A 27568-nucleotide genomic window follows, 5' to 3' on the forward strand; every position below is an offset into this window, starting at 1 on the left:
ATTAAGCATTACATAAACTCAACATTAAACATCTCTTACCTCCTCACCAGGCCCACCTTCAGTCGAACAGGTTGCGCAGCACTGTGTCATGATCTCTGCTTCCAAAAGATCAGGACTTGCCCGACTCCCTTGGAAACAGACCCATAACCCCGGTTCCGAGTGCCAGCCAGTCCCAATTGGGACCTTTTGGACCCTGTCCTGGCGCCAGTGGCAGCAGGCTCATAAAGATGTCCAGTCCCAGCGCTGGAAGCGCCGGGCTCATAATGCTTGGGTGGACTTACCTGCAGCAGACCATGCTGCTTACTTACCTGCCAGTTGAACCCCTGATCCTCTTCTGTTTGGGACTACTTTTCCTGTTGGGTGGGGCAGGAGCCACTCCCTAGGTTCAGAACACTGGAACTCTTCTGGAAAGCAGGAACTCTTTTCTTACCTAGGCGTGGCTGTGGAAGGAGACACCTAAGCACTACAGGAGGCTATTTAAACCACACCCGATGGATGAATCTTGCTTTGCGTTATTCTGCATTCTCTGCAGCAGAACGCTCATCGTGTCTTCTGCTTCTGATCCTGGGCCTAAGGGAACAAAGGCTTACCATCCTGGAATCCAGTCTTCAGCAGCACCTGTAAAGACAAAGAAAGAACAGGTTAGCACTACGGTCTTCAGTGGCAGCGCATCTCTTACCTGGTCCATCGGCTGTCACCAACGCCTCGCGCTGCATTCCGGCATCTGAAAGACAAAGGCTTACCTACTCTTCGCATGCTCCGGAGGTCTTCGCACTGCATTCCGGCATCTGAAAGACAAAAGCTTACCAGCTCTTCGCACGCTCCGGAGGCCTTCGGCGCTGCATCCCGCATCTGAAAGACAAAAGAAGGTGCGTTTAAAGACATTGGGCAACTTTATTACTCACGTGCCATTACTCCTTCCCACGCCGAATCCAGTGGGTATTCCAGCACCCTTCAGCTTCTCTAAAGCTCCGAACTTGTACCTGCAAGATAAAAGGGACAGTTAGTGCGCATCGTGAAGCAGGCTACAAGCGCTTACTTACGTGCTTCCAGGCGCTTCTATTCCTCACGCGGGTTCGATCCTCAACTCTCATCAGCCCGCCATCCGCCATCGCCGGAACCCTGCAAAACAAGAGATATCATTACAAAAGACTTTTAAGACATTTGAAGTACCCAGAACTTACCGTTCGTGCAGTTAACGACGGACAGCAGTCCTCTGAGGTCAAGAGGCCTGCACCCTTATCCAGTGAAGAAACTGGTTACGGCACCCTGCCCAGAGGCAGATGGAGAGCTCGGCGTTCACTTACCTAAGGTGAGGGCATTAACCTTTGGGGTTCTACAGAAGAGAAAGGGAAGAGGAGAGAGGCACCCAATAACCCCAGTTCATTGATCCCATATTTTCTATCTGCAGACATCTTACTCTTCGAGTCAGACATACAGTGCACAGAGGTCCAGCCCAAAGAGCCAACCGTGTGTTACACATCACCTTTGAAGATACGGCATTCACCCAGTCAAGACCGGCGCCTCTGCGGGAATCAGGTGAGCGTTACACACTGCTTGGCCGACTCTGGACTCCTCCCTGGAATCCCGGTCGACGCAGTAGAATCTCGTGAAGGTGTGCGTCGACCTCCACGTAGCAGCCCTGCAGATGTCCAGCAGGGGCACACCAGACAGGAACGCCGTCGTAGCAGCGATCGCTCTGGTAGAATGGGCTCTCGGACGGCCGGGCAACGGTCGTCTTTGCCAACCGATGACAGTGCATGATGCAGACGGAGAGCCATCTGGAAACGTAAGCCTTCGAGAGAGCCTTCCCTTGGTTCACAGGTCCAAAGTTCACAAACAGCTGTGATGTCTTTCGAAAACTCTTTGTTCGGTCCACATAGAACTTCAGCGCTCTAGCTACATCCAGTGAGTGCAAAGTCCTCTCAGCCGGCGACAAAGGCGACGGGAAGAAAACTGGTAACACCAAGGGCCCGTTGAGATGGAAGTCCGACGGCACCTTGGGCATGAAGGAGGGGTGCGTCCTCAGCACCACCTTCGTTTAGTGAAAAGTCAAGTATGGAGACTTGCAGGATAGGGCCTGAATCTCTCCCACGCGTCGTGCGGAGGTGATGGCCACAAGGAACGCTGTCTTCCAAGACAGGAACTTCAACGCAGCCGAATGCAAAGACTCGAATGGCGGGCTCATGAGCCTGGTCAGCACCACGTTGAACTCCCACGCCGGGGCGGAGCCTTCACCGGCAGAAACGATCAGAACAGTGTCAAGGAGTTCCCCCCCCCTTCTCACCCGAGTTCGATCTTTGCTGGATTTCTTGATCGATGCCTTCTTGCGGACTGATCGAGTCTTGAATAAGGCTGCACGAGTCTCTTCCGACTCCAGCGTGCATTCAAAGTTCTGGGATGCAAGGATCCAGGAATCCGGGAAATTAACAGAGTGCGCTACTAGCACACAAGTCCAGGAATCAAGAAAGGAAGGAAAGGGACTAGGAATGGGGTAGGCTGGAATAAGCAAGGGAACAATACCGCGAGCTATGGAGCACACGTCTGGTCTCTACTTCGCAATAGCATTGAGACGTGCAGAGCCGTGGGAGGCGTGGTCTATAAATAGAACACGCTACGTCCAAGGTGTAGAGCGAGGAAGGTGTTTTACAGTGGACGGCCATGTTGGAAGTACAAGGGAGTGTAAGCCCCGTTGAGACAAGGACCACGAAGTCCAAAAGGGGCGTATTCTTTAGTTCATGACAAACAGTCCTTTCATAAACTCCTTCACCAGGCGATGAGCCCACAGGGATGACCGCCCTGCAGTTCTGGTGTATCGGGAAATCACTGCCAGATGTATCTTGATGGAAGCATGAGCTAGTCCAGCTTTGGGCAGCAACAGTAAGTACGGTAGCACTTGAGGGGCCGTAATCCGTAGAGGGATAATCTTCTGTGCACGGCACCAGACAGAGAACCTCTTCCAATTGTGTCTGTAGCACTTGAGAGTTGAGGACGCCCTGGCCTTTGCAAGAACCTTTCTGCAGTCCGCCGGGATATCCTACCATCCGAACTCTAGTGCTGCAGGAGCCAGGCCTGCAAGTTCAGGGACTCCGGGTCGTGATGAAGGATGGCGCCTCCTTCTCTGGAGAGAAGATCTGCGTCCGTCGACAGCTTGACTGGTGGGGACGCTGACAAGTCCAGAAGGTCCGGGAACCAGATCTGCCTCGGCTACACCGGTGCGACGAGGATCATCCTACACCGGGACCTCTTGAGCTGGTTGACGAGTCGCAGTAGCAACGACAACAGAGGGAACGCATACAGGAACAGGCCGTCCCAGGGGAACGAGAAAGCATCGCCCATGCTCCTCGGCTGGGGAAACCTGCTCGCGAACCTCCGGCACTTGGAGTTCGTCGCCGTCGCGAACAGGTCGATCTGGGGTTTGCCTCATTGTTGAAAGAGTCGATCCACTTGATCCTGCCGCAGTTCCCACGCGTGGCACTAGCGCAGCTCCCTGCTGAGCGAGTCAGCGATTGTGTTGTTTGTCCCTGCCAGATGAAAGGGTACCAGAAACATCCCCTGGGCAACGGCCCAGTGCCACAGATCCTGGGTGTCCTTGGACATTGGGGATCTTGTTCCTCCGGATGTAGAACATCGTGGTGGCGCTGTTGGTGAAGATCCTCACCACCTTGCCCTTGAGGGACGGGAGAAACAACCTGAGGGCCCAGAACACTGCTCAGAGCTCCAGTAGAGCCAGAGGCCTCTCGCGTGAAGATCTCCGGTGTGCGCTCCACACCCCTCCAGGGAGGCATCCATCGTCACCTCGTGGGCTGGGGTCTGAAAGTCTGTGCCTGCCGTGAGATGCATGCGGGTGCCCCACCACCGAATCGCTTGGCGGGATACCTCGTTGAGCGAGATCTTGTCCTCAAAGCTGCCCTTCGCTTGCATCCAAGGGGCGTCGAGGGGGGGCGCATCCGAAGCCTGCACAAGCGCACCAGGTAGATGCATGAGGACATCATCCCGAGAAGGGACTTGATGGACCTCACCCTGGCCACGTCCGTGGCCAGCAGACGCTGCAACTTGCCCAGGATGGCATTCGTCCTTTCCTCCGACGGCGAGGCCAATCGCGCTACTGTATCGAGCCTAGCTCGTAGAAACAGTGCGACCTGCGACGGAGCCAGGTGGAATTTGGGGAAGTTGATGGAGAATCCCAGATCCGTGAGCAGCCGGACGGTCTTCGCTGTGTGTACGACGGCGAGTTCCCTTGTTCTTGCTCGGTTGAGCCAATCATCCAGGTAGGGGTAGACGTGGATCCCCTGCAGGCACAGCCACGCCGCCACTGGTGCTAGGCACTTGGTGAATACCCTGGGTGCCGACTTCAATCCGAATGGGAGGGCCTTGAACTGGTAGTGCCGTCCCTGGACAACCACCTGAGAAACATTTGGTGTCCTTTTAGTATGAGATGTGAAAGTACGCATCCTCCAAATCCAACGACGATAGGAAGTCGCCATCCTCCAGCTGGCCCAGCATGTGTTGGAGGGTGACCATCCGGAACTTCTGCGCCTTGATGTATCTGTTTAGTCGACTCAGGTCCAGGATGGGACACCATTCTCCTGTCTTCTTTCTGACGAGGAAGTATCTTGAGTATACTCTGGAGCCCCAGAGCCTCTTTGGGACGAGCTCGATGGCTCCTTTCTTGAGCATCTCCCTTACCTCTAACAACAGTTGAGGGGCGTGGTTTTCCTTCCTGGCCACGGGAGGAATTTGGGGGCACTTCTTTAGAAATTCCAGAGTGTGCCCATGGGCCAGGGCATCCAGCACCCAACGGTCGGTGGAGATGGACTCCCACACGCTGACGAACTTAGTCAGCCGGCCTCCCACCATGGTGCTTCAGTGAGGGCCCGACGCAACAGCCGGTTCAGTCTTGCTTGAAAGCAGCCTTACCGCCTTGGCCTCCCTGGCTACGACGGCGAGATCCACCTGACTTGCCTCGTCCCCTGTAAGCTTCTTGTGACGAGGAGCGGGCCGCCTGATGGTACGTCGAGGAGCCTCCGCCGAATCCTTTGGAAGCACCTGGCTTGCCTCTGGAGTTCTGAAAGGGCGGCCGCCATTGCTGCAGAACTCCCAAGGCCCGAGCCGTCTCCGTGTCGGCCTTGATGGCCTGAAGGGACTCATCGACTGTCTTCCCAAACAGATTGTTCCCGTCAAAGGGCATGTCGAAAACTTTGTACGTCTTGGCGGAAATCCGTCGCCTTGAGCCACCCCCACCATCGAAGGCAAACGCTGTTGCCCAACTGGTGGAAACTGGTGTCGGCAATGTCCATGGCTACCGTTATGGCATGGTCCGACGCCACCTCACCCTCCTGTAGGATCGCCAGGGCCTCTGCCCTCTTGTCATCCGGGAGGAAGTCCAACAGGGGGGCGATCTTGTACCACAACTCCCTGTCATAGCGGGCCACAATCGCTAGGGTGTTGGCCGCCTTAATCGTCGTCGCCGCAGACGAGATGACTCGTCGTCCCATGGCATCTAGTTTCTTTCCCTCGCCGTCCGGCGGGGAAGTTGAAGTTGAGGCCGATGCCCCCCCCTTCTTTCTTCTTGACCGCTGCCGAGACGACCGAATCCGGGGTCGGTTGTGCCCTAAGGCACAAAGGGGCGCCTTCAGGGACCCGGTACTTCTTCTCATACTGGTCCCTCTTGGCAGGCGTCGTGGACGGGTTCTTCAGGAGAGCAAGTCCCTCGTCCCAGATGTCATCCAGCAACGGCAACGCGAGGACCGTCTCCCTCTTGGCTTTGCGGCGTTGGTAGAGGAAGCCTTCATTCTTCTTTTCTTCGGGGCAGAGCTGGAAAAGCTCGGACGCCCTGGCAATCATGGGGTGGAAGGAGCTAATCTCGTCGGGTGGGGATGCCCGAGGAATGGGCGACGGGAGGTCAGTGCCGTCGCCACCACCATCGTCATCCGTCCACGTCGTGGCCGTATCTGTTCCTGTGTCATTCCTCGGGGAAGGAGACAAAGGCTGAGAAGGCCGTGAGGGCTGAAAGGACGGGGCTGGATGAATCGTCCTCCTCTTGTTTGGAGGGCTCCCCGACGGACCCAGTTCAGTTGGGTCGTCCGTCAGGGGTAGGGGCAATCTCGTCCTTATCTCCGTGCATAAGGCTTGGATTGCCGTCAAAATGGCCGAGTTGTCCTGTGGCTCGGGCTGCGACAGGCGCAACGGTTGCTCCTCCTCCACAGGAGCCTCGTCGTCGCCACCCTCGCTCTCGTCATCCCCCTCGTCGGGATCCCTCCCGTGGGAACGGGCCTCTTCCAAATTCTTGTCGAATCCCTCCTCGACTTCGAACAGCTCCTCCTCGGAGGCTGTGTCCGTGTTGGCCACCGCCCCCCCTCTTTTTCAACCGGGGTCTTCACGGGGGTCTTCTCGATGGGCTTAAAAGAGGATTCCCTCCGGGGAGGCAGTGAAACTCTGGGCCCCGAGGTCGCCTCCACTGGGGTAGCCTCCACAGGCTTTGCCAGGGCCGCAGCGACTCCCTCAATAGAGGACTTGGCCGGTTGAATCAAGGCCTTCACCACCTTGGCCGCGCTTGAGGCCTTCACCTTAGGGGGAGGGTCATTGCCTCGCTCCCTTTCGGCCGGTTCCTTCGAGATCGACTGGGGCCTCTCCAGAAGCATTGCCGGGTTCTTGGATTTTCTCTTCCCCGAGCCAGAGCATTGGCTCGTGGTTGATGGCGTCGGTGAAGGTGCGCCCTGCCTGGCAGCCGAGGAGCCCGACCGTTTGGCGCTCCCAGTGCCTGCAGACTCGCAGTGCTTTGCCTTCTGTTGGGCCCCGGTCACCGGGGCGCCCTCACAGGATTTAGAAGACCACTCAGACTTCTTCTTCTTCTCACCCGCTGAGCTCTTGCCTTCCAGCCTGTTGGCGAGACGGGTCCGACGATCCCTCATTGTCAGGAATCAGGGGTTGTGGTGCAGGAGAAGACGTGTATTGCCTAGATAGGGGAAAACACTACAATTCCCAGCAGGCATAGGGAATGGGAGTAGTTTTCTGAAGCGCGCCGATAACCAGCTGCAGGCACTTTGCATTAGTAGGATGAGCTCTCAACGGCCCCCCGCCCATGCTCAGGTGCTGATGATTGATGTTGAAGAGCACGGGGGGCGGCAGCAGCAGCGGAGCAGCGAAGTGAGAGGCGGAGGCGGGCAATTCGAGGCAGCTGAAGGACTAACGCTGACCATGCGTGGCGGCATTCACATCTCGCGAGCCGTGGCGGTGAACGCTGGCTAATGTGTGATCCGCTCTCTTCCGTCAGGTCCGGGGCAGCTGCAGGAGGCGCCCGGACACTCAGTTAAGTGTTTATGTGTGTTCTGTGTCCTCCTGGGCCGCAGCGGTGACATGTATTGAGCAACGCTTCAACTCGATGTCCGGACGTTATGAGGAAATGTCCGGACCATTAGTTAAGTGTGTTTTCTTGAAGTGTGCCCTCTTAATAGTATATTTGGTGCTACTTGCTACTATGAACCACATGTTTGGATGCTACGGTCTGAACTACGGCATTGATATGATTGCTAACCAGAAACGACCAAAAGCCTGCTAAGTCTGCATTCCTCAGTCACATTGTTTTCTCCACAAGGGGAAAGCGTCATTCTATGTACAGGGGTTTGTGTCAACCAATAACTGGGACATGTTGTTGTCTCAGTGTCATTGCTTGCTATATATTTGATGTAGCTTTAAGTCATGCTTTGTAAGTCATGGTCACTAACATTCGAAAGGTCATGTATACTGCTCCATGCGTTTTGTGAAACTTATGTTATGTCCTACTAGTTTACGAAGGGAGAGTCAGGTTAGATTTCTAGGGTATTGCAGTATCAAGTCAGGAATTGTATGTGATTTTGCTTTTTATGTCTAGTTGTCTTCCCTTCCTTACCTTTATTAGTCCATCCCTTTTCCCCCCCAACTCCTTCTTCCCCCCCAATTAGCTGCCACGTGGCTACCTGTACTTCAAAAATCCAGGCACCCGTGGCAACCATGGTGGGAGGGTCGATCTATTCGGCTTCTGTGGTTCGGGAGAGGGGATTGATATCCTCCTCCCTTAGTTCTATTGTGACACTCATAGTCCGATCAGACATGTTCATGCAAAACGCACAGTCCTTCTCCACGTGGGTTTTGTCCTCGTGAAGACAGTAGAGGCACCTCGAGATCTCGTCCTCCCTAAACACATTCTGTAATCCGCATCCAGGACAGTTCCTAAACAGCTTGGATCCGGGTGTCGAGCTTCCATTCTCCTGGGCCATGTCCACGGGGTAGGCCTTAGAAACTTCTGGAGTCCTCCAAGAAGCGTAACTCGATGAAAACTTCACCCTTGAGGGGCGTAGAAAATCCCGAAACAGGTCCCCGTTGATCGGAAGTAGAAACGGCAGAGCTTGAGGCTCAATTGACCGAAAAAATGTGATTAAACTCTTTGAAAAATCGCAAAACGCAGTAAAAGCTCGAGAGCTATAGCACAAGGACTCCCAACACTTGAACGTACAGTAAAAATCTGAGGATGGATGCCAGGGGCGGGGGTTAGGGAGAGGGCAGTCATTGGCTGGGGGCAGTATGACCCAGAGACAAGTGATTGGTTACTACTAAGAAATACAGAATAGAAACGAAACTGATACTGATTCTTTCTTTACCGAGGATTCCCAGCCTGACGACGGGGAATATTCATGAGCATGTGAATTCATGCCAGACCCCATGCTGGAGAATAACAAGCTTCCAGCCAGGGGAAGGGAGTCAGTCAGCCAGGCCTTTGACTAAAAAGTGTTAGAAGAACCTTTTATTCAGAGAAAGTGAGGCATTCCCCCAGATACATCAACGACTCAAAAGGAGAAGGATTGTTGGCCTTGTTTTCTTTGTTGGAGGACATTTGCAACCAGGGAAGAGAGTCATTACTCCTGGTGAACATTGTTTGAACTTTTCTGTGTTGAGAATACACTAACGAGGGGATAGGAATTCCCCTTGGTAGGCATTGTTTGAACTTTGCTGTGTAGAGAATACACTAACCAGGGGATCATAAAGCCAGAAGGGAACCATTCTCTTAGGCCATCAACAGTTTAGCCTTATCTACTTTAGTTATAAGTGTGAGGGACAGAACCACGGATTTGACGCAGGACGGTGGGAATTTAAGTTAAACAGACATTCTGACAGATCCTTTTTAATCTTTAGTTGAGGCTGGGAAACCCCTCACAGAAATAGGGATAGATGGGCCTTTCTCTTTCTTTTTCAAGAAGAATACAAGTCTATGCCAACCACCATGCGACCTTTGTGTCTGTCTCCTTACATTTCCCGAAACAGCGCAGCCGGCCTATCATCAATTTAAAAATGTGCAATCATATCAATTCAAGCCTGAAGGCTCTGCATAGGTTTGCCGTGGGAAAATAAAGTTATTTAAGTCTCTATGCTTAATTTACAAGGCTCTTCAAGGCAACGCTCCAGTGTACCTTGCCATGCTCTTACAAAGAAATCTTCCTACAAGAACACAAAGATCTGCAATTGCCAACAAATTTCCTCCAACCTCCAAGAAAAAGCACTTGCGGAAATACTCCATTAGGTCTGGAGGTTCCTGCCTTTTGAACTCCCTCCAATGCTACTTACAGCACGAAAACAGCCTCTTCACTTTTAGGAAACTACACAAGACATTCCTCTTCACACCTATCTGATTTTGCCACTGGACTGTAGTTTTTTCTACGGCACAGCATTGGCTGTAAGGTTTCTGGAATTCTTGAAACCCAGATCTTTCTATCCTCGCTGTTCCTGACTTCTTGTGGCCGCTGCAGCCAGTAAATTTGCTTCTGCTTTGTCATGTTATCGCTCTTGCCTCATTAAGCCTTTTTTATTTCTGCACTTTGTCTACAGCATTGTACTTCCGCCCCTGCACTTGCCCCATTCTTCTTTATGCACATTTCAATGTACAAAGATCAGTTAATGGTCAGTTTAATGTTGCCCCCCCCCTTGACTTCTCTTTTCTCACCCACAACAGTTGCACAATAATGTAACTTGTTTTATGGTTGGCACTATATAAATGAACAATACAAAAATACAACTCTGCTTAAAGGACTAAATGTTACTACTCAAGTCAATCTTTTTGCATGCAAATTGAAATCACAAAATGAATTAAGTCACAATGTTGCTGAATTCTGTCATGAACTAACTTCAGGAAAATTACTGTATGGCTGATACTGTGAAGTTGTACACATGTACTCTTGTGAATTCATAAAGTGGGGATGTCTAGTTATACCAATGTGACTTTTGATCTACATTGTGCATGCTTGAGGGGGAAGAATACTGGCTTCTAGAACAACGAGCCCCAAAAATAGTGCAGGACCCCTCAAAACTCGTTATTCAACCCAGGCACTGGCAATGTGTTAACATATCCTTCTCCTCCAATCTGGAGGCTGAAGATGCAGTTTTTCCATTGAGATACAAGGACTGTCATACCTAATTACAAAGGGTGGGCCTATTTCTTTAAATTCATTAAACATTACGAGCGTTGGAGACTTTATATAAGATGTACTCTATCAACTTTACTTACTGGCGTTGTGGCACTTCAGAAGCCAGGTCATAAACATTCCTGTAAAGATAAGGGACGTCCAGCATCCTGAAAATATTTGCATCATAAGCAGGATCATCCACTTTATCTGCAGGTGTACAAAAGATTATAATATCAAGAAACATTTCACATTGCTTACATCTCAAAGGGCAAATGCCTTAATTGTGGAAATATGTTACTTGGATTTGCATTCCTCAGGGACATAACAATTAACTCTTAAAATGCTGATTTTATGTTGAGACATACTGTTCAATACATATATTTGAAAATGCCTGAAAAGAGCAACTCAATGCAAGTTGTATGCACCAGAAATGGTCCAGTCTAATTTTGTTTTGCAAAACAATTTATTAAAGGGGCTATAACATTGCTATACAAATAAAACATGATATTTCTTAATATTAATGTTTTAAATTGTGCCGATTTCCTAAACTGAAAATACTTATTGAGTTGTCCTCCATTTTGTGAATGTTGTTCAGTCCTGTTAACTTCCCATCTGTGTTCCTACAATGGATTTGCAGAATGCACAACTACTTCTCGTCTAATATCACTCCCTGTTTCAGGAATTGAAGGGATTTCAAAAACCTATTTACAAAAATGTTAGTGACAAGATAGATGGAATGCCGTTTTGTCAGCATATACTCATGGGACAACGAGACTAAATCAGACTAGTTACCCTTAAAATGCATAGTATGTTCATTAAAGGCATTTTGGATACAAAGGTCTGAACGGGCCGGGGTTAAATCGGAAACTTCTCCTAAGGGATAGGACGTTTCTCCCTCCTCACAAGGGCCTCCTCCAGTCCTTCTGGTCCCCTTCTTTTCCTGAAACGGGTTCAAGGATGCTTCCAGTGATGGTTTCAAACAAGGGTCAGAATGACTGTCTTTCCAACATCTGTCCAACAACAACAAAGGGCATGTCTCCCAAATGTTTCCCTGGGTCTTTCCTGTGAGAAACGTCTGGTGGCAAAAAGTAAGACGGACACAAGTGATCAAAGTTCAAGGGTGTTTATTGAACAATGAATTCTGCATGCAGGATGGAAAAACACCTAATCTAAACCTGAATCTAAGATGGGAGCAAGCATTGACCATCAAATGAAAAGAACAAGTTACTTTCTTACCTGGTAACGTTCTTTCGATATGGATGGTCCGACGACATATTGCATATCTATGACAGGTAATGTCCACAGCTGTGCTGCTTCGGAAAATCTTTGGCGTCTGCATCCTGCGTCGACGTCGATGCGCCGTCCCCGAGGACCTCCTCCGACGGCCGACGTCACCCGATGTGATAAGTAGGACGGACCTCCTCCGACGGCCGACGTCACCCGATGTGATAAGTAGGACGCCCATAGCCTCAGTTATATTTTTTTCCCAGAACGTGTGCCACCAGTTTTCTGCCAGTCAGACACACAAGGCCTTGCGGAACGCAAGCTGCAATCGCAAAAGAAATTCTGCAGTGGGGAAGGCATGGAGGGAGTGATATGGAATACGTCGTCGGAACATCCCATCGAAAGAACGTTACCAGGTAAGAAAGTAACTTGTTCTTCGAGGGGATTGGGTCCTCTGACGTATTCCATATCTATGACAGACTCCCAAAGTAGTACCAAGCAAGGAGGTGGGAAAGAATTTAGAATACAAATTTAGCATGCCCAATCAAATTGCGGAATAGAGAACTGCCTTGCCAAAGGGCAGATCTTGCCCTCTGATGGAATCGAGGGAGTAGTGACGTACAAAAGTATTTACTGAAGCCCAGGTGGCTGCATCACAGATGTGACGAATAGGAACTCCCCTCTACAGGGCAGTAGACGCAGCCACTCCCCTGGTAAAATGAGCCCGCAAGCCAGCCGGAGGGTCCTTACCCGCCAAGCGGTAACACTCGGAGATAGCTAAAATAATCCAACGAGACAAAGTCTGTTTCGTCACAGCTTGTCCCAAACGCTTTCCAGCGTAACCAATGAAAAGTTGATCGTCCACTCTGACCCGGGACATGCGCGAAATATAAAAGCTCTTATCTTACTTCACAGTTCATAGGCCAAAGGCTTTCAACAGTACAGGACTTTTACTGGACCTCCTGTATGACCACTTTGACCTATCTTGGCGGCTCTCCTACGGCCTTGTTCTATCTGTAGTTTTCTACGTTTGCGTAATCGCCCAGAGTTTCTCAAGTGAGCACCCATGTGGTGCTGGACTTGCAGCTGGCTTTCCCCCTACAAAATGCTGATAGTTCTTTGTCGTTCAAAGTTCAAATAGCCACTTGCTACTTTCAGATTGTCTTGCTTGCCATTCATCCAATATTTAAAACCTTCAGCAGTTGCAAACACAGACCAGACTTTTGTTCGTACATCAACTCACTGGCTTTGTTTGGTCGCTTGTATCAGCGACTGAGTTTTTGAAAGGTTCTGCGATCATCGCCGTCTCCTCTGCTCCTCCCCAACTCCGTCGTTCACCCAGGAGGGGAGCCGCCTCTCTCTGGGCACGTCCGACAGGGATACCCTTGTTCCCAGTTAGGCAGCAGTTTAGGAAAATTGGCAGATTGCATCCAACAGGGAAGTTTTGCCTGTTCTTCTTTTGCTGGCTTGACTTGTCGACCAGTTTTCTGGTCCTCCAGTCTTGCTCGCCTTTTCCCCTTCAGCTTCGGGAAAACTGCTCCATTATGTGCATAGCCATGCTCCTTCAATGCTTGGGAGTGTGGCAGGGATCCTCTGCTGGACTCAGTCTCACAGCCAAGTCTCCCAGGAGAAACTGCCTTCCTTCTCTCTGCAGCCTCCTTTTATACACCTGGGAGTTCCTAAGTGGCTGCAGGTGTTTGGTCAGGGCTGACTTTGCTTGGCCTCATCAATGGGACAGTCTGTTAATGGATGGTAGTCTGTCCTCTGTGTCTCAGTAGGCTTTTTATTGGTAATCTTCATCCCTCTAGACAACCTCTTCCTCTACTCTGTCATTTTCGAAATTGGGGAGGGGGAGTTGTGAGAAAAAGAACAACCTTTAAAATGATATATAGGAGTTTCAGAGAGAAAAAGAGGATAGGAAGAAATGTATTTTGGGTAACTCAATTGGTAAAGGGGATTATGGGAGTCGTAGTTTTTCCTAAGGGTTATGGACAAAGGGTGTTAGGACTTGTCGGAAAAGGAGGAATGTCTTGAAAAATAAGAACCCTGGAGATTGTAGTTCTTTTGAGCGGATAGGGGTGGCAGTGTTAAATGTTCGAGTTCTGGACTGGGTTGCTGTTAAGGGCTATGGAATGTTGTAATTTCCCGGGCTGTTTTAACCTTCCCCTTTTTAAAGGAACGAGCTGGGGCCTGATGGGACTTGTAAGACAACATTCCATGAAGGCAGAGGGAAGGTAGGATGGATTGGGGCAAGGTAGGGGGGAATACCCTATTTCGCCTTCAGGCGTTCTCTCCCCAGTCCCCAAGCATCCCCTGCCCAGGTGATCCTCCCTCGCTTGTCCACCCCCAGGGTCGGGTTGCAAGAGCGATGGCCCTCCCCTGGCCACTTGAACAAAATATTCCAAGGGACTATCCGTGAGAATGCCCTTAGGTTTCTCAAACTTCCCAGTGTCATTCACAGTCTTTGAGAAAGAAGACTGTCCTCCAAATCTCTGGACACTGAGTCACATGGTAGAGGGGTGAGTCAAGTATTGTTGTTGATCTCTTCGTCAATGTAAGAAGCTCACAAAAACTTTAGCCAGCACTACTATGGGATACCTGATGTCTTGCAGGGAAAGAATTGGCCCTTCCGGTTCAGGGGTCGGGCGGCCTAGCCTGGACAGAATTAGGGTAGGTCTGAAGAGCAAGAGGTTGCTCACTGGGGCCCCATCCTCCTCCTTGCTCAGGGGTCCTGAACCTGGGGGCCAGCAGCACACTTACGGTTTTCCTCATCACAGATACATCTGCTTGTACCTAGGGATGCTGTGTCTAGTCCTCCTTTCTGCACTTGAGTCTAGGAAACACTTTACAGGCCTCCGCACCACCCTGCTACATGCTTGTTCCTCCTGGCAGGCATGGGGAATGTGTTTCCCTGTCTATGCTCTGGTCTTCTCTTTTGGTATTCATATGAATTTCTATCCAGCCTTTTCTTTCCTGCCTCCTCTGGTGATATTATTATCACTTTGTTCTCCTTTGCTTTTCTCTTCAACCCCTCCTACTATGCAACTCTCTTCACCTCTCTTTACCAACGCTTCTTTAAAAAAAAAATGTTTTATTTGCATTTGTGAACAAACATACGTTAGGTTTGCACATTGTTGTGATAATTTCATAGCGTAATGTCCATAGTATTGGTATCTAACAAAAGTAAAACATGAAACAACAACCAACAGTGTCTGTCTTCATTGCTGTGGTGTAATCGTGTCTGCTGTTTCCTGGGTGGTGGGGTTTTCAGGGGGTCAATTTTTATTTGATTTTTTATAGATTTTATTTCCCTTTTCCGTTTTGGAGGAGCCCCTTTGGGGAGGTGTTCAGTGTCCCGTTTATGTTGCGTTGCGCTTGTGTAGAATTTCTGTGCCTTTTCAGGGGGGCTTACCTGCTGAAAAGAACATGTCTCTTATTAAAGGCCTTCCATGACTCAAACGTGTCGCTTATGTCACCCTCAGGCCCATCGATCCCTGCGTTCCAAGCTTTAGTCTCCGCTGCTGCCCATCTCTCCAGTTCTTTGTTCCATAGCTCGTATTTCGGACCCCCGGGTGATTTCCATGCCATCGATATCGCCCTCTTTGCTAGTATGCATACCATGTCCATTAGCTTCACAATGTGTTTATGTTTGCTCAGTCTGGGGTATGTGCCCAATAGGCACTCTTTTGGGGTCCAGTCGTACCTGTTCACTCCCGCCTTTCTGCAGGTTTGTTCGATTTTAGACCAGAAGCCATGCACCTTGCGGCTGCGGCAGAACATGTTCATCATGTCAGCCTCTTCATTGCTGCACCAGGGGCACTTTGGCCGGGTTTGTTTGTTGAAGCTTGCAACTCTGGAGGGGGTCATGTAGGTTCTATATAGTACGTTCAGCTATATTAGCCTGAATCTGGCATTTCTAGACACTTATTTTGGATAAAGCAGTACCCTCTCCCATTCTTTCTCGGTTACAGTGACTCCAAAGTCTTCCCCCATTTTTCCTTTTAGAATCGTTCTGCAGGGTTTGGGCCTGTCTGTTATTTGGCTGTATAATCTAGACACAGGTTTCCAGCGGTCACTTAAATTTTACATTTCCTGCAATAAGTGGTTCAGTGTTGGCTCTTCTGGCCATATTTCCCATTGCCCTTTGGCAATGTGCTTAACCTGTTGGTACCATAAAAATGGTCCCTTTGTCAGTCCCTCATGTGTATGTAGTGAGTCAAAGTCCCTCAAGGTTCCTTCGTCGAACATATCCCCCCATGTGTACAGTCCAACCCTTTCCCAGCTTCTCATTGTGGGTAAATCGGCAAGTGCATTACATACGTCTGCTATCATTGGGATTTCGGACGAGTAGGGGTGATGCAAGCTGAGCACAGATCTGATCCTATTCCACACCGGTCTACCCAGGTTTACGATCATGGGGGTGTGTGCTAGTTCGATTGGTGGGTTCCATAGTATTTCTTTGGGGTGTGCCGGGAGAATCAGTTGCTGAAAGAGGATAGTTCCGGCTGCGGGTTCATCCGACAGCCATCTCGTTACATGGCTAAGCTGTGCCGCTAGGTAGTACTTCTCAAGATCGTTTAGTTGTATCCCCCCTTCCTTGTGTGGTAGTGTCAGTATGGTCATGGGCAGTTTGTGCCAGGTCGCTCCCCATAGGAATTCTCTAAGCAATATTTCCAATTTCCTGAAGAAGGGTGATCGTATGTAGTAGCATACGTTTAGGAAATAGTACAGGAATCTCAGGAGTATTATCATCTTAGTGATCGCTGTCCTGCCCATCATTGACAGTGGTAGCTTGGACCAGAATCTCAGGGTTACGTAAACCCTTCATTACAGCCTATGTGTTGGATTTGCGAGTAAGCTCTGGTGTGTGTTTAATGTTGACCCCGAGGTATCTGAACACTTATGGCTGCCATCTGATTCCCACCATAGGTAAGTATATTGCGTCCACCCGCCTCAGCCCCTCCAGTGGAAATGCACATGACTTTTGTTTGCTGAACTGTATCCCCGAGTAGTGTGCATAGTTATCCAATATTTCTAGCACTATCGGGGCCTTAATATGTGGGTCTTTCAGATATAGAAGAACATTGTTGACGTAACGTGAGATTATATTATATTCCCCGCCCACCCTTTTCCCTGCATCGAAGAGCTGTTTCCTAAGTAGATAGCTATTGGCTCAAGTCCCGGGATATATAACATGGGCAATAGTGGTCAGCCCTGTCTGGTACCTCTCTGTATTGCCCAAGCCTTTGACAATGTGCTCCCAGACTTCACTCTGGCCATGGGGGCATTGTACATCTCTTTAACCCATCTCACAAAACCCTCTCCAAACTCGAACTCCCTCAGGACCTCAATTAACCATTCCCAGTATAGGGAATTGAACGCCTTAATGGCGTCCAGCGATTATATTGCCATGTGTTCCTCGCTCCCTAGGGTATGTGCCTTGACGTGTTGGAGTCGTCTTAAGTTGGCTGTTGTGTTGGGGCCTGGTACAAATCCATTTTGATCTTCGTGGATTAGGGACCCCACCACTCTTGCTAGGCGCTTGGCCAGTATGGTGGTCAGAATTTTACTGTCATAGTTTAGCATCGCCAGTGGGCGGTACAAATCGCAGGCGCCTGTGGGTTTGTTTGGCTTGAGCATCAGGACTATTAGTGTTTCTCTCATGCTTCTTGGTAGAGCCCCTGTCTTATACGTTTCCATAAATACTTTGTGCAGCAATGGGGTCAGGGTTGGCTCGTAGGCTTTATAGAACTCCAGGGGGCGACCGTCGCTTCCTGGGGTCCTACATATGGCAAGAGATCCGATTGCCTCTGTTACATTATCTGTGGTAATCGCCTCATCTAATGCCTCTCTCTCTGTGCACTGTTTAACTTGGGGAGTCCAATCTCTTCTAATGTATCCATAATGTCCTCCTTCGGTACCTGGGTGTCATGGGCATAGTTTTTCAAATAAAACGCGGCGAAAGAGTTGATCGACAGTTGTGTTTTGTGTGTCACCCCATTTTCGTCTTTGATCTCAGTTGGTAAGTGTCTCGGATGTTCCCTTTTACGCAGCCAAGCCAATAACCTGCTTGGTTTATCTGTTTCTTTGTGTGCCCTAGTGGTGCGTGTTGTGTAATCGAACTTAGATAGTCTTCCTCATGCTAGTTGGCAACTATTTCTAATCTCTTTCAATTTTTCGTTTTCCGCTCTGGTGTTTTGGAAGTTAGTTTCCAGTTGCTTTATTTCCTCCTCCTTGCCCTCTAATTATTTTTTCAGTTGTTTTTGGACGCCTCCTGCCCCTGCTATTATTTCCCCCATATCACCACTTTCATTGTTTCCCACAGCATACCACATCTGTCCACGGTGACTTTGTTAATTCTTACAAATTCCTATAGTTTGTCCCCGAGGTCTTCTCTGAACGATTGGTCCGTAAGGGCTTCAGTGGGCATTCACCACATCGAGATGGGGGGTCTGGGGCCTCTAATTTTCCAATGCATGAGTAAGGGTGAGTGATCTGATATCAATCTGTCTAGGTATTGTGCAGATTCTGATTGTGTCAATTGTTCTCTATCAATGAAGAGGTAATCTATTCTGGTGTATATAGGCTGTGGGGGTATGAGTAGTGTGAATAACATCTGTCCGTAGGGTGCAACTCTCGCCAGACATCAACCAGATCTAAGTGATGCACCATTGCGTTTAACGCCTGCGAGGTTGTGTTTGTTAGGTGTTGTGGTGGGTCGTCTGTCCATAGCCCCATCCTTGATGCAATTAAAATCTCCCCCCCATAATGTACCCTGTCATAATAGGGTGTGGGGCTTGGCAGCAGCGAAAGACCCATTATAGTTGTCTTCCCTTTATTTCTGGAAGATGACATATTGGCGTTGTGTAGTATCCGTGGTGTAGTCCGGCTAGTGGGGGTGCTTGTGGGTCATTGCCTCGCGGCTCTTTAGGTATTTGAATTTAGCCTCAGACTTATTCTGGCAGTGTTCTATCTGCTCATGTTTGGTAAAGCACAATTCCGGGACTCCTTGAGCTGCCCTTTCGTTGATTGGCTTGTTGTAGTATTGGCGGGGCTTGTTTTGTGGGGATTGGGGTTGTTGAGTTGTGCCCCCCGTTGCGCTTTTCAGCTGCTCTTATTGTGTGTCAGTAGGGTGTCTGATTTTGCTTGTTAGTGTAAGGGTCCGAGTTGCGGGTTATTGCTGCTGCGGGTTGAGGGTTACGTCCATCAGTCTGTCGCTAATTCCGATCCCCTCCATTTCTGACAAAAGCATGTTGTTTCAGCGGCACTTGGACCGCCAGCCCTATGGGGTATATGGGGTAAATGGGGCGTATTCTGGTGGGTCCACTTGCCTATGGCGATCTGCTTCCCAGTGCCCAGGCTCACAGTGTGTGCTTGTTCCTGTCGTACAAGTTATTGGGATGCGCCCTGTCCCCCGCCGCAATTATCTGGGCTGTGCTTCAGGCATCCGTTTGCAACCAAGTTCGTTTCACCTTCACATTATTTTTAGCAGCACCCTTCGGTTTTATGGCTTACCTCTGACCCGGCGATCAGTGCTGCGCGTTCCGTTTTGCGCCTCCTCTTCAATCCTTCACCGTTATGGCTTCGCACCCGATGCGGGTGGGTTGTCGGGTTTTGGGTCCCGTGCCTCACTCACCCCTTTCTCTGGCTCTCTATTCTGTAGCCTGGGGGAGTTCTCGCCGTCCCCGCCTGTGTCACAGGGCTTCTGGATCTCTCTGAGGTTCTCCATGTCTTTGCGGTTCACTTTTTCCTCTGCTCGGCTGGTTGCTTCCGTACTTAATCGGTCACGGGTATCTAGGGCAGACCGCAGCTTCCTCTGTGTCTGAGCGGTCCAGATGGGTCGGAGTTCCCCTCTCCGACACTGTACTCTTCGCCGCCGAAGCAGGGTGCCTAGAATTCTTCTTGGCGGCTTCCCTCACAATGGAACTGCAGCGGCACTCTGCCCTTCCCCCTGTATCAGCGGAGGTTCCTTGTCGCGCCCGCCATTTTGAGTGGCTCCGGGGGGGGGTCAGTTTGGAAGGACTTAATTTGTCTTTCACAAGTCCGATTTTGCTCCGGTTGAGCGGCACTAGGAAGCGCTTCTGCTACCCTGGAGCACCGTTCTTTTTGATAGTGGTGCCTTATGACTGCTGTTAGAGGATCAGATTATAGAATCTCGGCCGGAGCTCGGCCTATCTGCCTCCTCACGCCATAAGACCAGGCCACGTCCCCTACCACTGCTTCTACTGCCCCTCTCTTCACCACCACCACCTCTTCTGCATTGCCTTTCACAACGTCTTCTCTACTCTTCACCAGGTCTTCCTCTGCTCCACCTTTGACTACCTCATTCGAGCTTTCTCTCTCCGCAGCCTCTTTTGCTGCTCCTCGCTCCTTTATCTTCCCTATCTTGATCTTATTTCTCACACCACCATCTATATTCCTTTTGTCAACAGCTTCTCTTTCGGTCTTAATCATTCCATCCTCTTCAACCTACTCTCTACCTCAAGCCTCTCCTTTCTCCAGTTACCTCATAACTTACCCTGTTTTCTTCTACAAATGCCCACACAAATGTCTATCCTGGGCTTTAAAAGGTAGGCAATCCCTCACCACGGATGGACTTTTGTCACAGAGATGGACTAAAAAAAACTTAGATACAGATGTCAGGTTTATCGTGCTTTATTGTTTTTAAAAAAATGTATTTGTTGGGGAGAGTGAAACGACTGAGACTAAAGGAGTCTCTATGGCTCTCTAGACCTCCACATGGGCACTCTCCACCCTATCCCGGACGTCCCGAGCCCCCACATCATCAAGATGTATTAAAAAATATAGTAATCCCTATTGTCTAGGTCTTTTCTAACCTGGAAGGGAAACCTAAAGCCTTCTCTTAATAGTTCCTGCAGGGAATTTCTAAATGATCCTCTCCCTGTGTTGAGCAGACTGCCTGCACCAGGGTTTCTCCTAAAATCTAGTCTAGATAACAATCGTGACAAAAGAACATTACTCAAGAAAGAGCAACAACTAATTTATTTGGCCAATAGTGTGGAGAACGGCCTAAATGAGAAACTGGACTGGATTGTGTAATCAAAGACCTTATTGAGACTAGAAGTGCTCTGTGCAAATGACATGACACTGACTAGCAGTATTTGATTCTGAATACCGTGACACAAGCCCTCTTGAAATCGATGAGTACGTTAGATTTCACTAGCTCCATCTGGATCGGCCGTGTAAACAGAAACTGACAAAAAGTGTAAAAGAAAGACGACTGAATCCCAGTCGTTAAGGTAGCGATCACGTGACAAGGAGAGCACCTGGAACTGTGATGGATAAAAGGAGAGCGTTAGACCACTCCCACGGACTTCATTTGAATGTTGGGAAGGAGAGATGATCGTGAGGAAGGACCTTAGTGCACTCAGCAGGCGCCATACCTTATGATTGTAACTAAGGTTCAATCACACTCCGGGTAAGACTAAGGCTACATTTTTTTATTGCTGTCGAAGACAGCAAAGGAGAATATACTGTGAACGCTTATGAGCTCTACGCTCCTTTTTCCTTTTAGAACCGACGCAATATTTCGTCCACTCAGTCACCCGCGGTTCTCTCATTACTGAGCCAAGAAACACGTACCCGATTCTCCGACCATCAGGGGGACTGGGGTGTTTGACCAGCGTGAGCAATACGCGGCTCTCAACCTTTTTCCATCCCTACACTTGATATACAGGCAATACGTAACTTTATCGCACTGGACCGCTGTTTCCCCCACGGTGTGTTCCTAATAGCCATCGTTTTCCGTAACGGGCTTCCCTTAATGTTCCTACACGAGAGGATGACAGCTCAACAGCTGTAACCAGCAAGACCTGTAATCTCAGAATATATTGAACGCCCCTGAAACTACAACAGTTAACGCATTTGCGCATACCGAGTGAGTTCCCTTTAGCATTGTACCTTTCATCACTGATTTAGACACTTCAGTGACGTCTAAGACCTTTCCATTTGAGACAACTAGAGACAGTAAACACAATGGGGCCGATTCATGGAACAAACGTGCGCCGAAAATCTTTGCGCAAGCGGAAAAAAACAGGCGCACGTGTGCGATTCATGGAAGTCCCTGCGCGTGTACACCTCGGGATGTGCGCCAAACCCGTGCATGGCGCACAAGTCACTGCAACATCCCGAAAGGCGTGCGCGACGCGCACAGTGAAAGCGCACAACCTCGGCGCATACACCAGAAAGTGGGCGGGACACGGGGCGTAACACGCGGAATGGGGAACAACGCGCGACAATAAGGGCGTAACTGGGGATGTAATGCAGGGAAGCAGACGGAACGCCCACACGCACTCGAACCACACGTATTCATGGAATCGAATAGGGCAAAGCCACGCACAGCCAAAGACACGCACAAGCTGAAACACGTACGCCACACGAAGGCAGGCGGTAGAGTCCCAGCGCATCACAAAAGTGGCAACATACAGCAATTGGGCCTGTGCGAGCGGGGTACGTGTATTTCGGGGGCGCGCGGGAAGTTACACACGCGATTGAGCGGGGTACGTGTATTTCGGGGGTGCGCGGGAAGTTACACACGCGATTGAGCGGGGTACGTGTATTTCGGGGGCGCGCGGGAAGTTACACACGCGATTGAGCGGGGTACGTATATTTCGGGGGTGCACGGGAAGTCACACACGCGATTGAGCGGGGTACGTGTATTTCGGGGGTTTGCGGGGGAAGTATTCCACGCAACATCAGCAGGGTACGTGTATTCCAGGGGTGCGCGGGAAGTTCCACACGCGATCTCATCAGGGTACGTGTATTACAGGGGTGTGCCGGGAGCAGTACACCTGAATTGCACGTGTGGGTCCTCCCAGGTGTTCCCTCTACAGCCTCCACGGCCCCTGCAGGTGGCTCACACCACAGGGACCTACCCAGCACATGTCCTGCAGGCACCCCATCCACCATGGCCATGCCCACCAGCCAACCCACATGTCAACTTGCACTACTGCCCACCAACGCATGTCCCCCTGCACCCCCAGCCACCAGGGGCACCCACCACCAGGCCCCCACCCATGTCTCCCACCACCCCCACCCCCCAGCAGTGCAGGGGCAGCCTCCACCAGGCCCCCACCCATGTCTCCCAGCACCCCCACCCCTCAGCGACCAGGGGCAGCCTCCACCAGGCCCCCACCCATGTCTCCCACCACCCCCACCCTCCAGCAGTGCAGGGGCAGCCTCCACCAGGCCCCACCCATGTCTCCCAGCACCCACACCCCCCAGCCGCCAGGGGCAGCCTCCACCAGGCCCCCCCCACCCATGTCTCCCACCACCCCCACCCCCCAGCAGTGCAGGGGCAGCCTCCACCAGGCCTCCACCCATGTCTCCCAGCACCCCCACCCCCCAGCCACCAGGGGCAGCCTCCACCAGGCCCCCACCCATGTCTCCCACCACCCCCACCCCCCCAGTCACCAAGGGCAGCCTCCAGCAGGCCCCCACCCATGTCTCCCAGCACCCCCACCCCCCAGCCACCAGGGGCAGCCTCTACCAGGCCCCCACCCATGTCTCCCAGCACCCCCACCCCCCAGCCACCAGGGGCAGCCTCCACCAGGCCCCCACCCATGTCTCCCAGCAACCCCACCCCCCAGCCACCGTGGGCAGCCTCCACCAGGCCCCCACCCATGTCTCCCACCACCCCCACCCCCAGCAGTGCAGGGGCAGCCTCCACCAGGCCCCCACCCATGTCTCCCAGCACACCCACCCCCCAGCCACAGCCTCCACCAGGCCCCCACCCATGTCTCCCACCACCTCCACCCCCAGCAGTGCAGGGGCAGCCTCCACCAGGCCCCCACCCATGTCTCCCAGCACCCCCACCCCCCAGCCACCAGGGGCAGCCTCCACCAGGCCCCCACCCATGTCTCCCAGCACCCCCACCCCCCAGCAGTGCAGGGGCAGCCTCCACCAGGCCCCCACCCATGTCTCCCAGCACCCCACCCCCCAGGGGCAGCCTCCACCAGGCCCCCCCATGTCTCCCACCACCCCCACCTCCCCAGTAGTGCAGGGGCACCTGCCAGCAGGCCCCCACCCATGTCTCCCAGCACCCCCCACCCCCCAGCCACCAGGGGCACCCACCACCAGGCCCCCACCCATGTCTCCCAGCACCCCCACCCCCCAGTCACCAGGGGCACCCTCCACCAGGCCCCCACCCAGGTCTCCCAGCACCCCCACCCCCCAGCCACCAGGGGCAGCCTCCACCAGGCCCCCACCCATGTCTCCCAGCACCCCCACCCCCCAGCCACCAGGGGCAGCCTCTACCAGGCCCCCACCCATGTCTCCCAGCACCCCCACCCCCCAGCCACCAGGGGCAGCCTCCACCAGGCCCCCACCCATGTCTCCCAGCAACCCCACCCCCCAGCCACCGTGGGCAGCCTCCACCAGGCCCCCACCCATGTCTCCCACCACCCCCACCCCCAGCAGTGCAGGGGCAGCCTCCACCAGGCCCCCACCCATGTCTCCCAGCACACCCACCCCCCAGCCACAGCCTCCACCAGGCCCCCACCCATGTCTCCCACCACCTCCACCCCCAGCAGTGCAGGGGCAGCCTCCACCAGGCCCCCACCCATGTCTCCCAGCACCCCCACCCCCCAGCCACCAGGGGCAGCCTCCACCAGGCCCCCACCCATGTCTCCCAGCACCCCCACCCCCCAGCAGTGCAGGGGCAGCCTCCACCAGGCCCCCACCCATGTCTCCCAGCACCCCACCCCCCAGGGGCAGCCTCCACCAGGCCCCCCCATGTCTCCCACCACCCCCACCTCCCCAGTAGTGCAGGGGCACCTGCCAGCAGGCCCCCACCCATGTCTCCCAGCACCCCCCACCCCCCAGCCACCAGGGGCACCCACCACCAGGCCCCCACCCATGTCTCCCACCACCCCACACCCCAGCAGTGCAGGGGCAGCCTCCACCAGGCCCCCACCCATGTCTCCCAGCACCCCCACCCCCCAGCCACCAGGGGCAGCCTCCACCAGGCCCCCACCCATGTCTCCCAGCACCCACACCCCCCAGCAGTGCAGGGGCAGCCTCCACCAGGCCCCCACCCATGTCTCCCAGCACCCCCACCCCCCAGCCACCAGGGCAGCCTCCACCAGGCCCCCACCCATGTCTGCCACCCCCCACCCACCCAATTACCAGGGGCAGCCCCCACCAGCCCACCACCCATGTCAGCCCAGCACCCTCACCCACCAGGGGCAGCCTCCACCAGGCCCCCACCCATGTCTCCCACCACCCCCACCCCCCAGCAGTGCAGGGGCAGCCTCCACCAGGCCCCCACCCATGTCTGCCACCACCCCCACCCCCCCAGTCACCAGGGGCAGCCTCCACCAGGCCCCCACCCATGTCTCCCAGCACCCCCACCCCCCAGCCACCAGGGGCAGCCTCCACCAGGCCCCCACCCATGTCTCCCACCACCCCCACCACTGTGGGGCACCCACCACCAGGCCCCCACCCATGTCTCCCAGCACCCCCACCCCCCAGCAGTGCAGGAGCAGCCTCCACCAGGCCCCCACCCATGTCCAACTCATGTTCCCCACCACCCCCACCCCCCAGCACTGTGGGGCACCTGCCAGCAGGCCCCCACCCATGTCCAACTCATGTTCCCCACCACCCCCACCCCCCAGCACTGTGGGGCACCTGCCAGCAGGCCCCCACCCATGTCCAACTCATGTTCCCCACCACCCCCAGCACTGTGGGGCACCTGCCAGCAGGCCCCCACCCATGTCCAACTCATGTTCCCCACCACCCCCACCCCCCAGCACTGTGGGGCACCCTCCAGCAGGCCCCCACCCATGTCTCCCACCACCCCCACCCCCCAGCAGTGCAGGGGCACCCACCACCAGGCCCCCACCCATGTCTCCCACCACCCCCACCCCCCAGCAGTGCAGGGGCAGCCTCCACCAGGCCCCCACCCATGTCTCCCAGAACCCCCACCTCCCAGCCACCAGGGGCAGCCTCCACTAGGCCCCCACCCATGTCTCCCACCACCCCCACCCCCCCAGCACTGTGGGGCACCCACCACCAGGCCCCCACCCATGTCTCCCAGCACCCCCACCCCCCCAGTCACCAGGGGCAGCCTCCACCAGGCCCCCACCCATGTCTCCCAGCGCTCCCACCCCCCAGCCACCAGGGGCAGCCTCCACCAGGCCCCCACCCATGTCTCCCAGCACCCACACCCCCCAGCCACCAGGGGCAGCCTCCACCAGGCTCCCACCCATGTCTCCCACCACCCCCACCCCGCCAGTCACCAGGGGCAGCCTCCACCAGGCCCCCACCCATGTCTCCCAGCACCCCCACCCCCCAGCCACCAGGGGCAGCCTCCACCAGGCCCCCACCCATGTCTCCCACCCCCCCGCCCCCCAGCAGTGCAGGGGCAGCCTCCATCAGGCCCCCACCCATGTCTCCCAGCACCCCCACCCCCCAGCCACTAGGGGCAGCCTCCACCAGGCCCCCACCCATGTCTCCCACCACCCCCACCCCCCAGCAGTGCAGGGGCAGCCTCCACCAGGCCCCCACCCATGTCTCCCAGCACCCCCAGCCACCAGGGGCAGCCTCCACCAGGCCCCCACCCATGTCTCCCAGCACCCCACCCCCCAGCAGTGCAGGGGCAGCCTCCACCAGGCCCCACCCATGTCTCCCAGCACCCCCACCCCCCAGCCACCAGGGGCAGCCTCCACCAGGCCCCCACCCATGTCTCCCAGCACCCCCACCCCCCAGCCACCAGGGGCAGCCTCCACCAGGCCCCCACCCACGTCTCCCACCACCCCCACCCCCCCAGCAGTGCAGGGGCACTTGCCAGCAGGCCCCCACCCATGTCCAACTCATGTTCCCCAGCACCCCCACCCCCCAGCACTGTGGGGCACCTGCCAGCAGGCCCCCACCCATGTGCAACTCATGTTCCCCAGCCAACATGTCATCACAATCTAGATCCCTGGTCCCTATGGTCAGCCTCCAAATGCAAAACACCCACCGGAGTATTGCATCCACCCACTCATAATTTGCAATTACATCACAGAACACCAATTGCAAGTTCCGAAACAAACACATTTCCCTCACATACACCCAATGGGTGTCAGTGAATCTCAAAACACATATCATGAAATGCATGAAACCAATGAGATACCACACATTCAAGTTCACCAAAAAAAATATGTATTAAAGGAAACATAAATAGAATAAAAAATGAAGAAACAGAAATGTGAATGTACAAAAATTAAAAGAAGCATGTCCGTGAAAAAAAGCAAAACCAAAAATAAAATTCCAAAGTAATGTTGTCCAAAGTCAATGTCCACAAAACAAAATCCAATGGGAAATAAAAAAAGAAAGCCATTGCTCCATGGTTAAAAAGTGAAAATAAAATACAATCCAACAGTGAACTATGTACATGGGAACAAGCCAGGGTCCATTATCCCAACAAAAGAAAGGAAACCTATCTAACTACACTAACTAATAAAATAAACTATATACAAAAATGTGGCCAAGGTCCGAAAGGTCCAAATAAAATCAAAACAAAAATGAAACCTAACACTACCTACATAACTATGTACAAGGGCAGCGGGCTAGTTTCACGGCTCACTTGTGGATGTCCCGGGCCAGGGCATCATCAAACTCCTCCTCAATGTCCCAGAGGCGGTCCTCCTCCATGGCCCCGAGGGTCAGCCGGGCCGTCGACGTCTCCACCTCCAAACCCCTGCGGATTGCCTCGAGCCACTCGGCCCGCCTCAGGGCCCTCCACATGGAGTTCTCCGCCCTGACCATTGTGAGCCGTGCCTCTTCAGCTCGCTGACGCTCCGCATCTATGGCGTGGCCCAACCGCTGCCACAAGGAAGACACTCTCTGTCCTGGGTCCTCCTGCCCTCCGGCCGATGCCTGCCCCTCCGATGTTGAAGGCCCCGAGC

The 27568-nt window shown here is 53.1% G+C and overlaps 1 protein-coding gene across 11 annotated transcripts in view; it reads right to left on the reverse strand.

Moving 5' to 3' along the window:
• Positions 1–27568, reverse strand: part of STN1 (STN1 subunit of CST complex) — a 1349458-nt gene that overhangs the window by 725170 nt on the left and 596720 nt on the right. For all 11 annotated transcript variants that reach the window (XM_069611734.1, XM_069611735.1, XM_069611725.1 and 8 more), the window contains one exon: positions 10538–10643. In XM_069611734.1, the coding sequence (XP_069467835.1) occupies positions 10538–10643 (106 nt within the window). The remainder of the gene's footprint in view (positions 1–10537; positions 10644–27568) is intronic.

The sequence above is a fragment of the Ambystoma mexicanum genome, chromosome 8 (assembly GCF_040938575.1).
Source record: "Ambystoma mexicanum isolate Mex_15411 chromosome 8, UKY_AmexF1_1, whole genome shotgun sequence".
In the NCBI taxonomy this organism is placed as follows: domain Eukaryota; kingdom Metazoa; phylum Chordata; class Amphibia; order Caudata; family Ambystomatidae; genus Ambystoma; species Ambystoma mexicanum.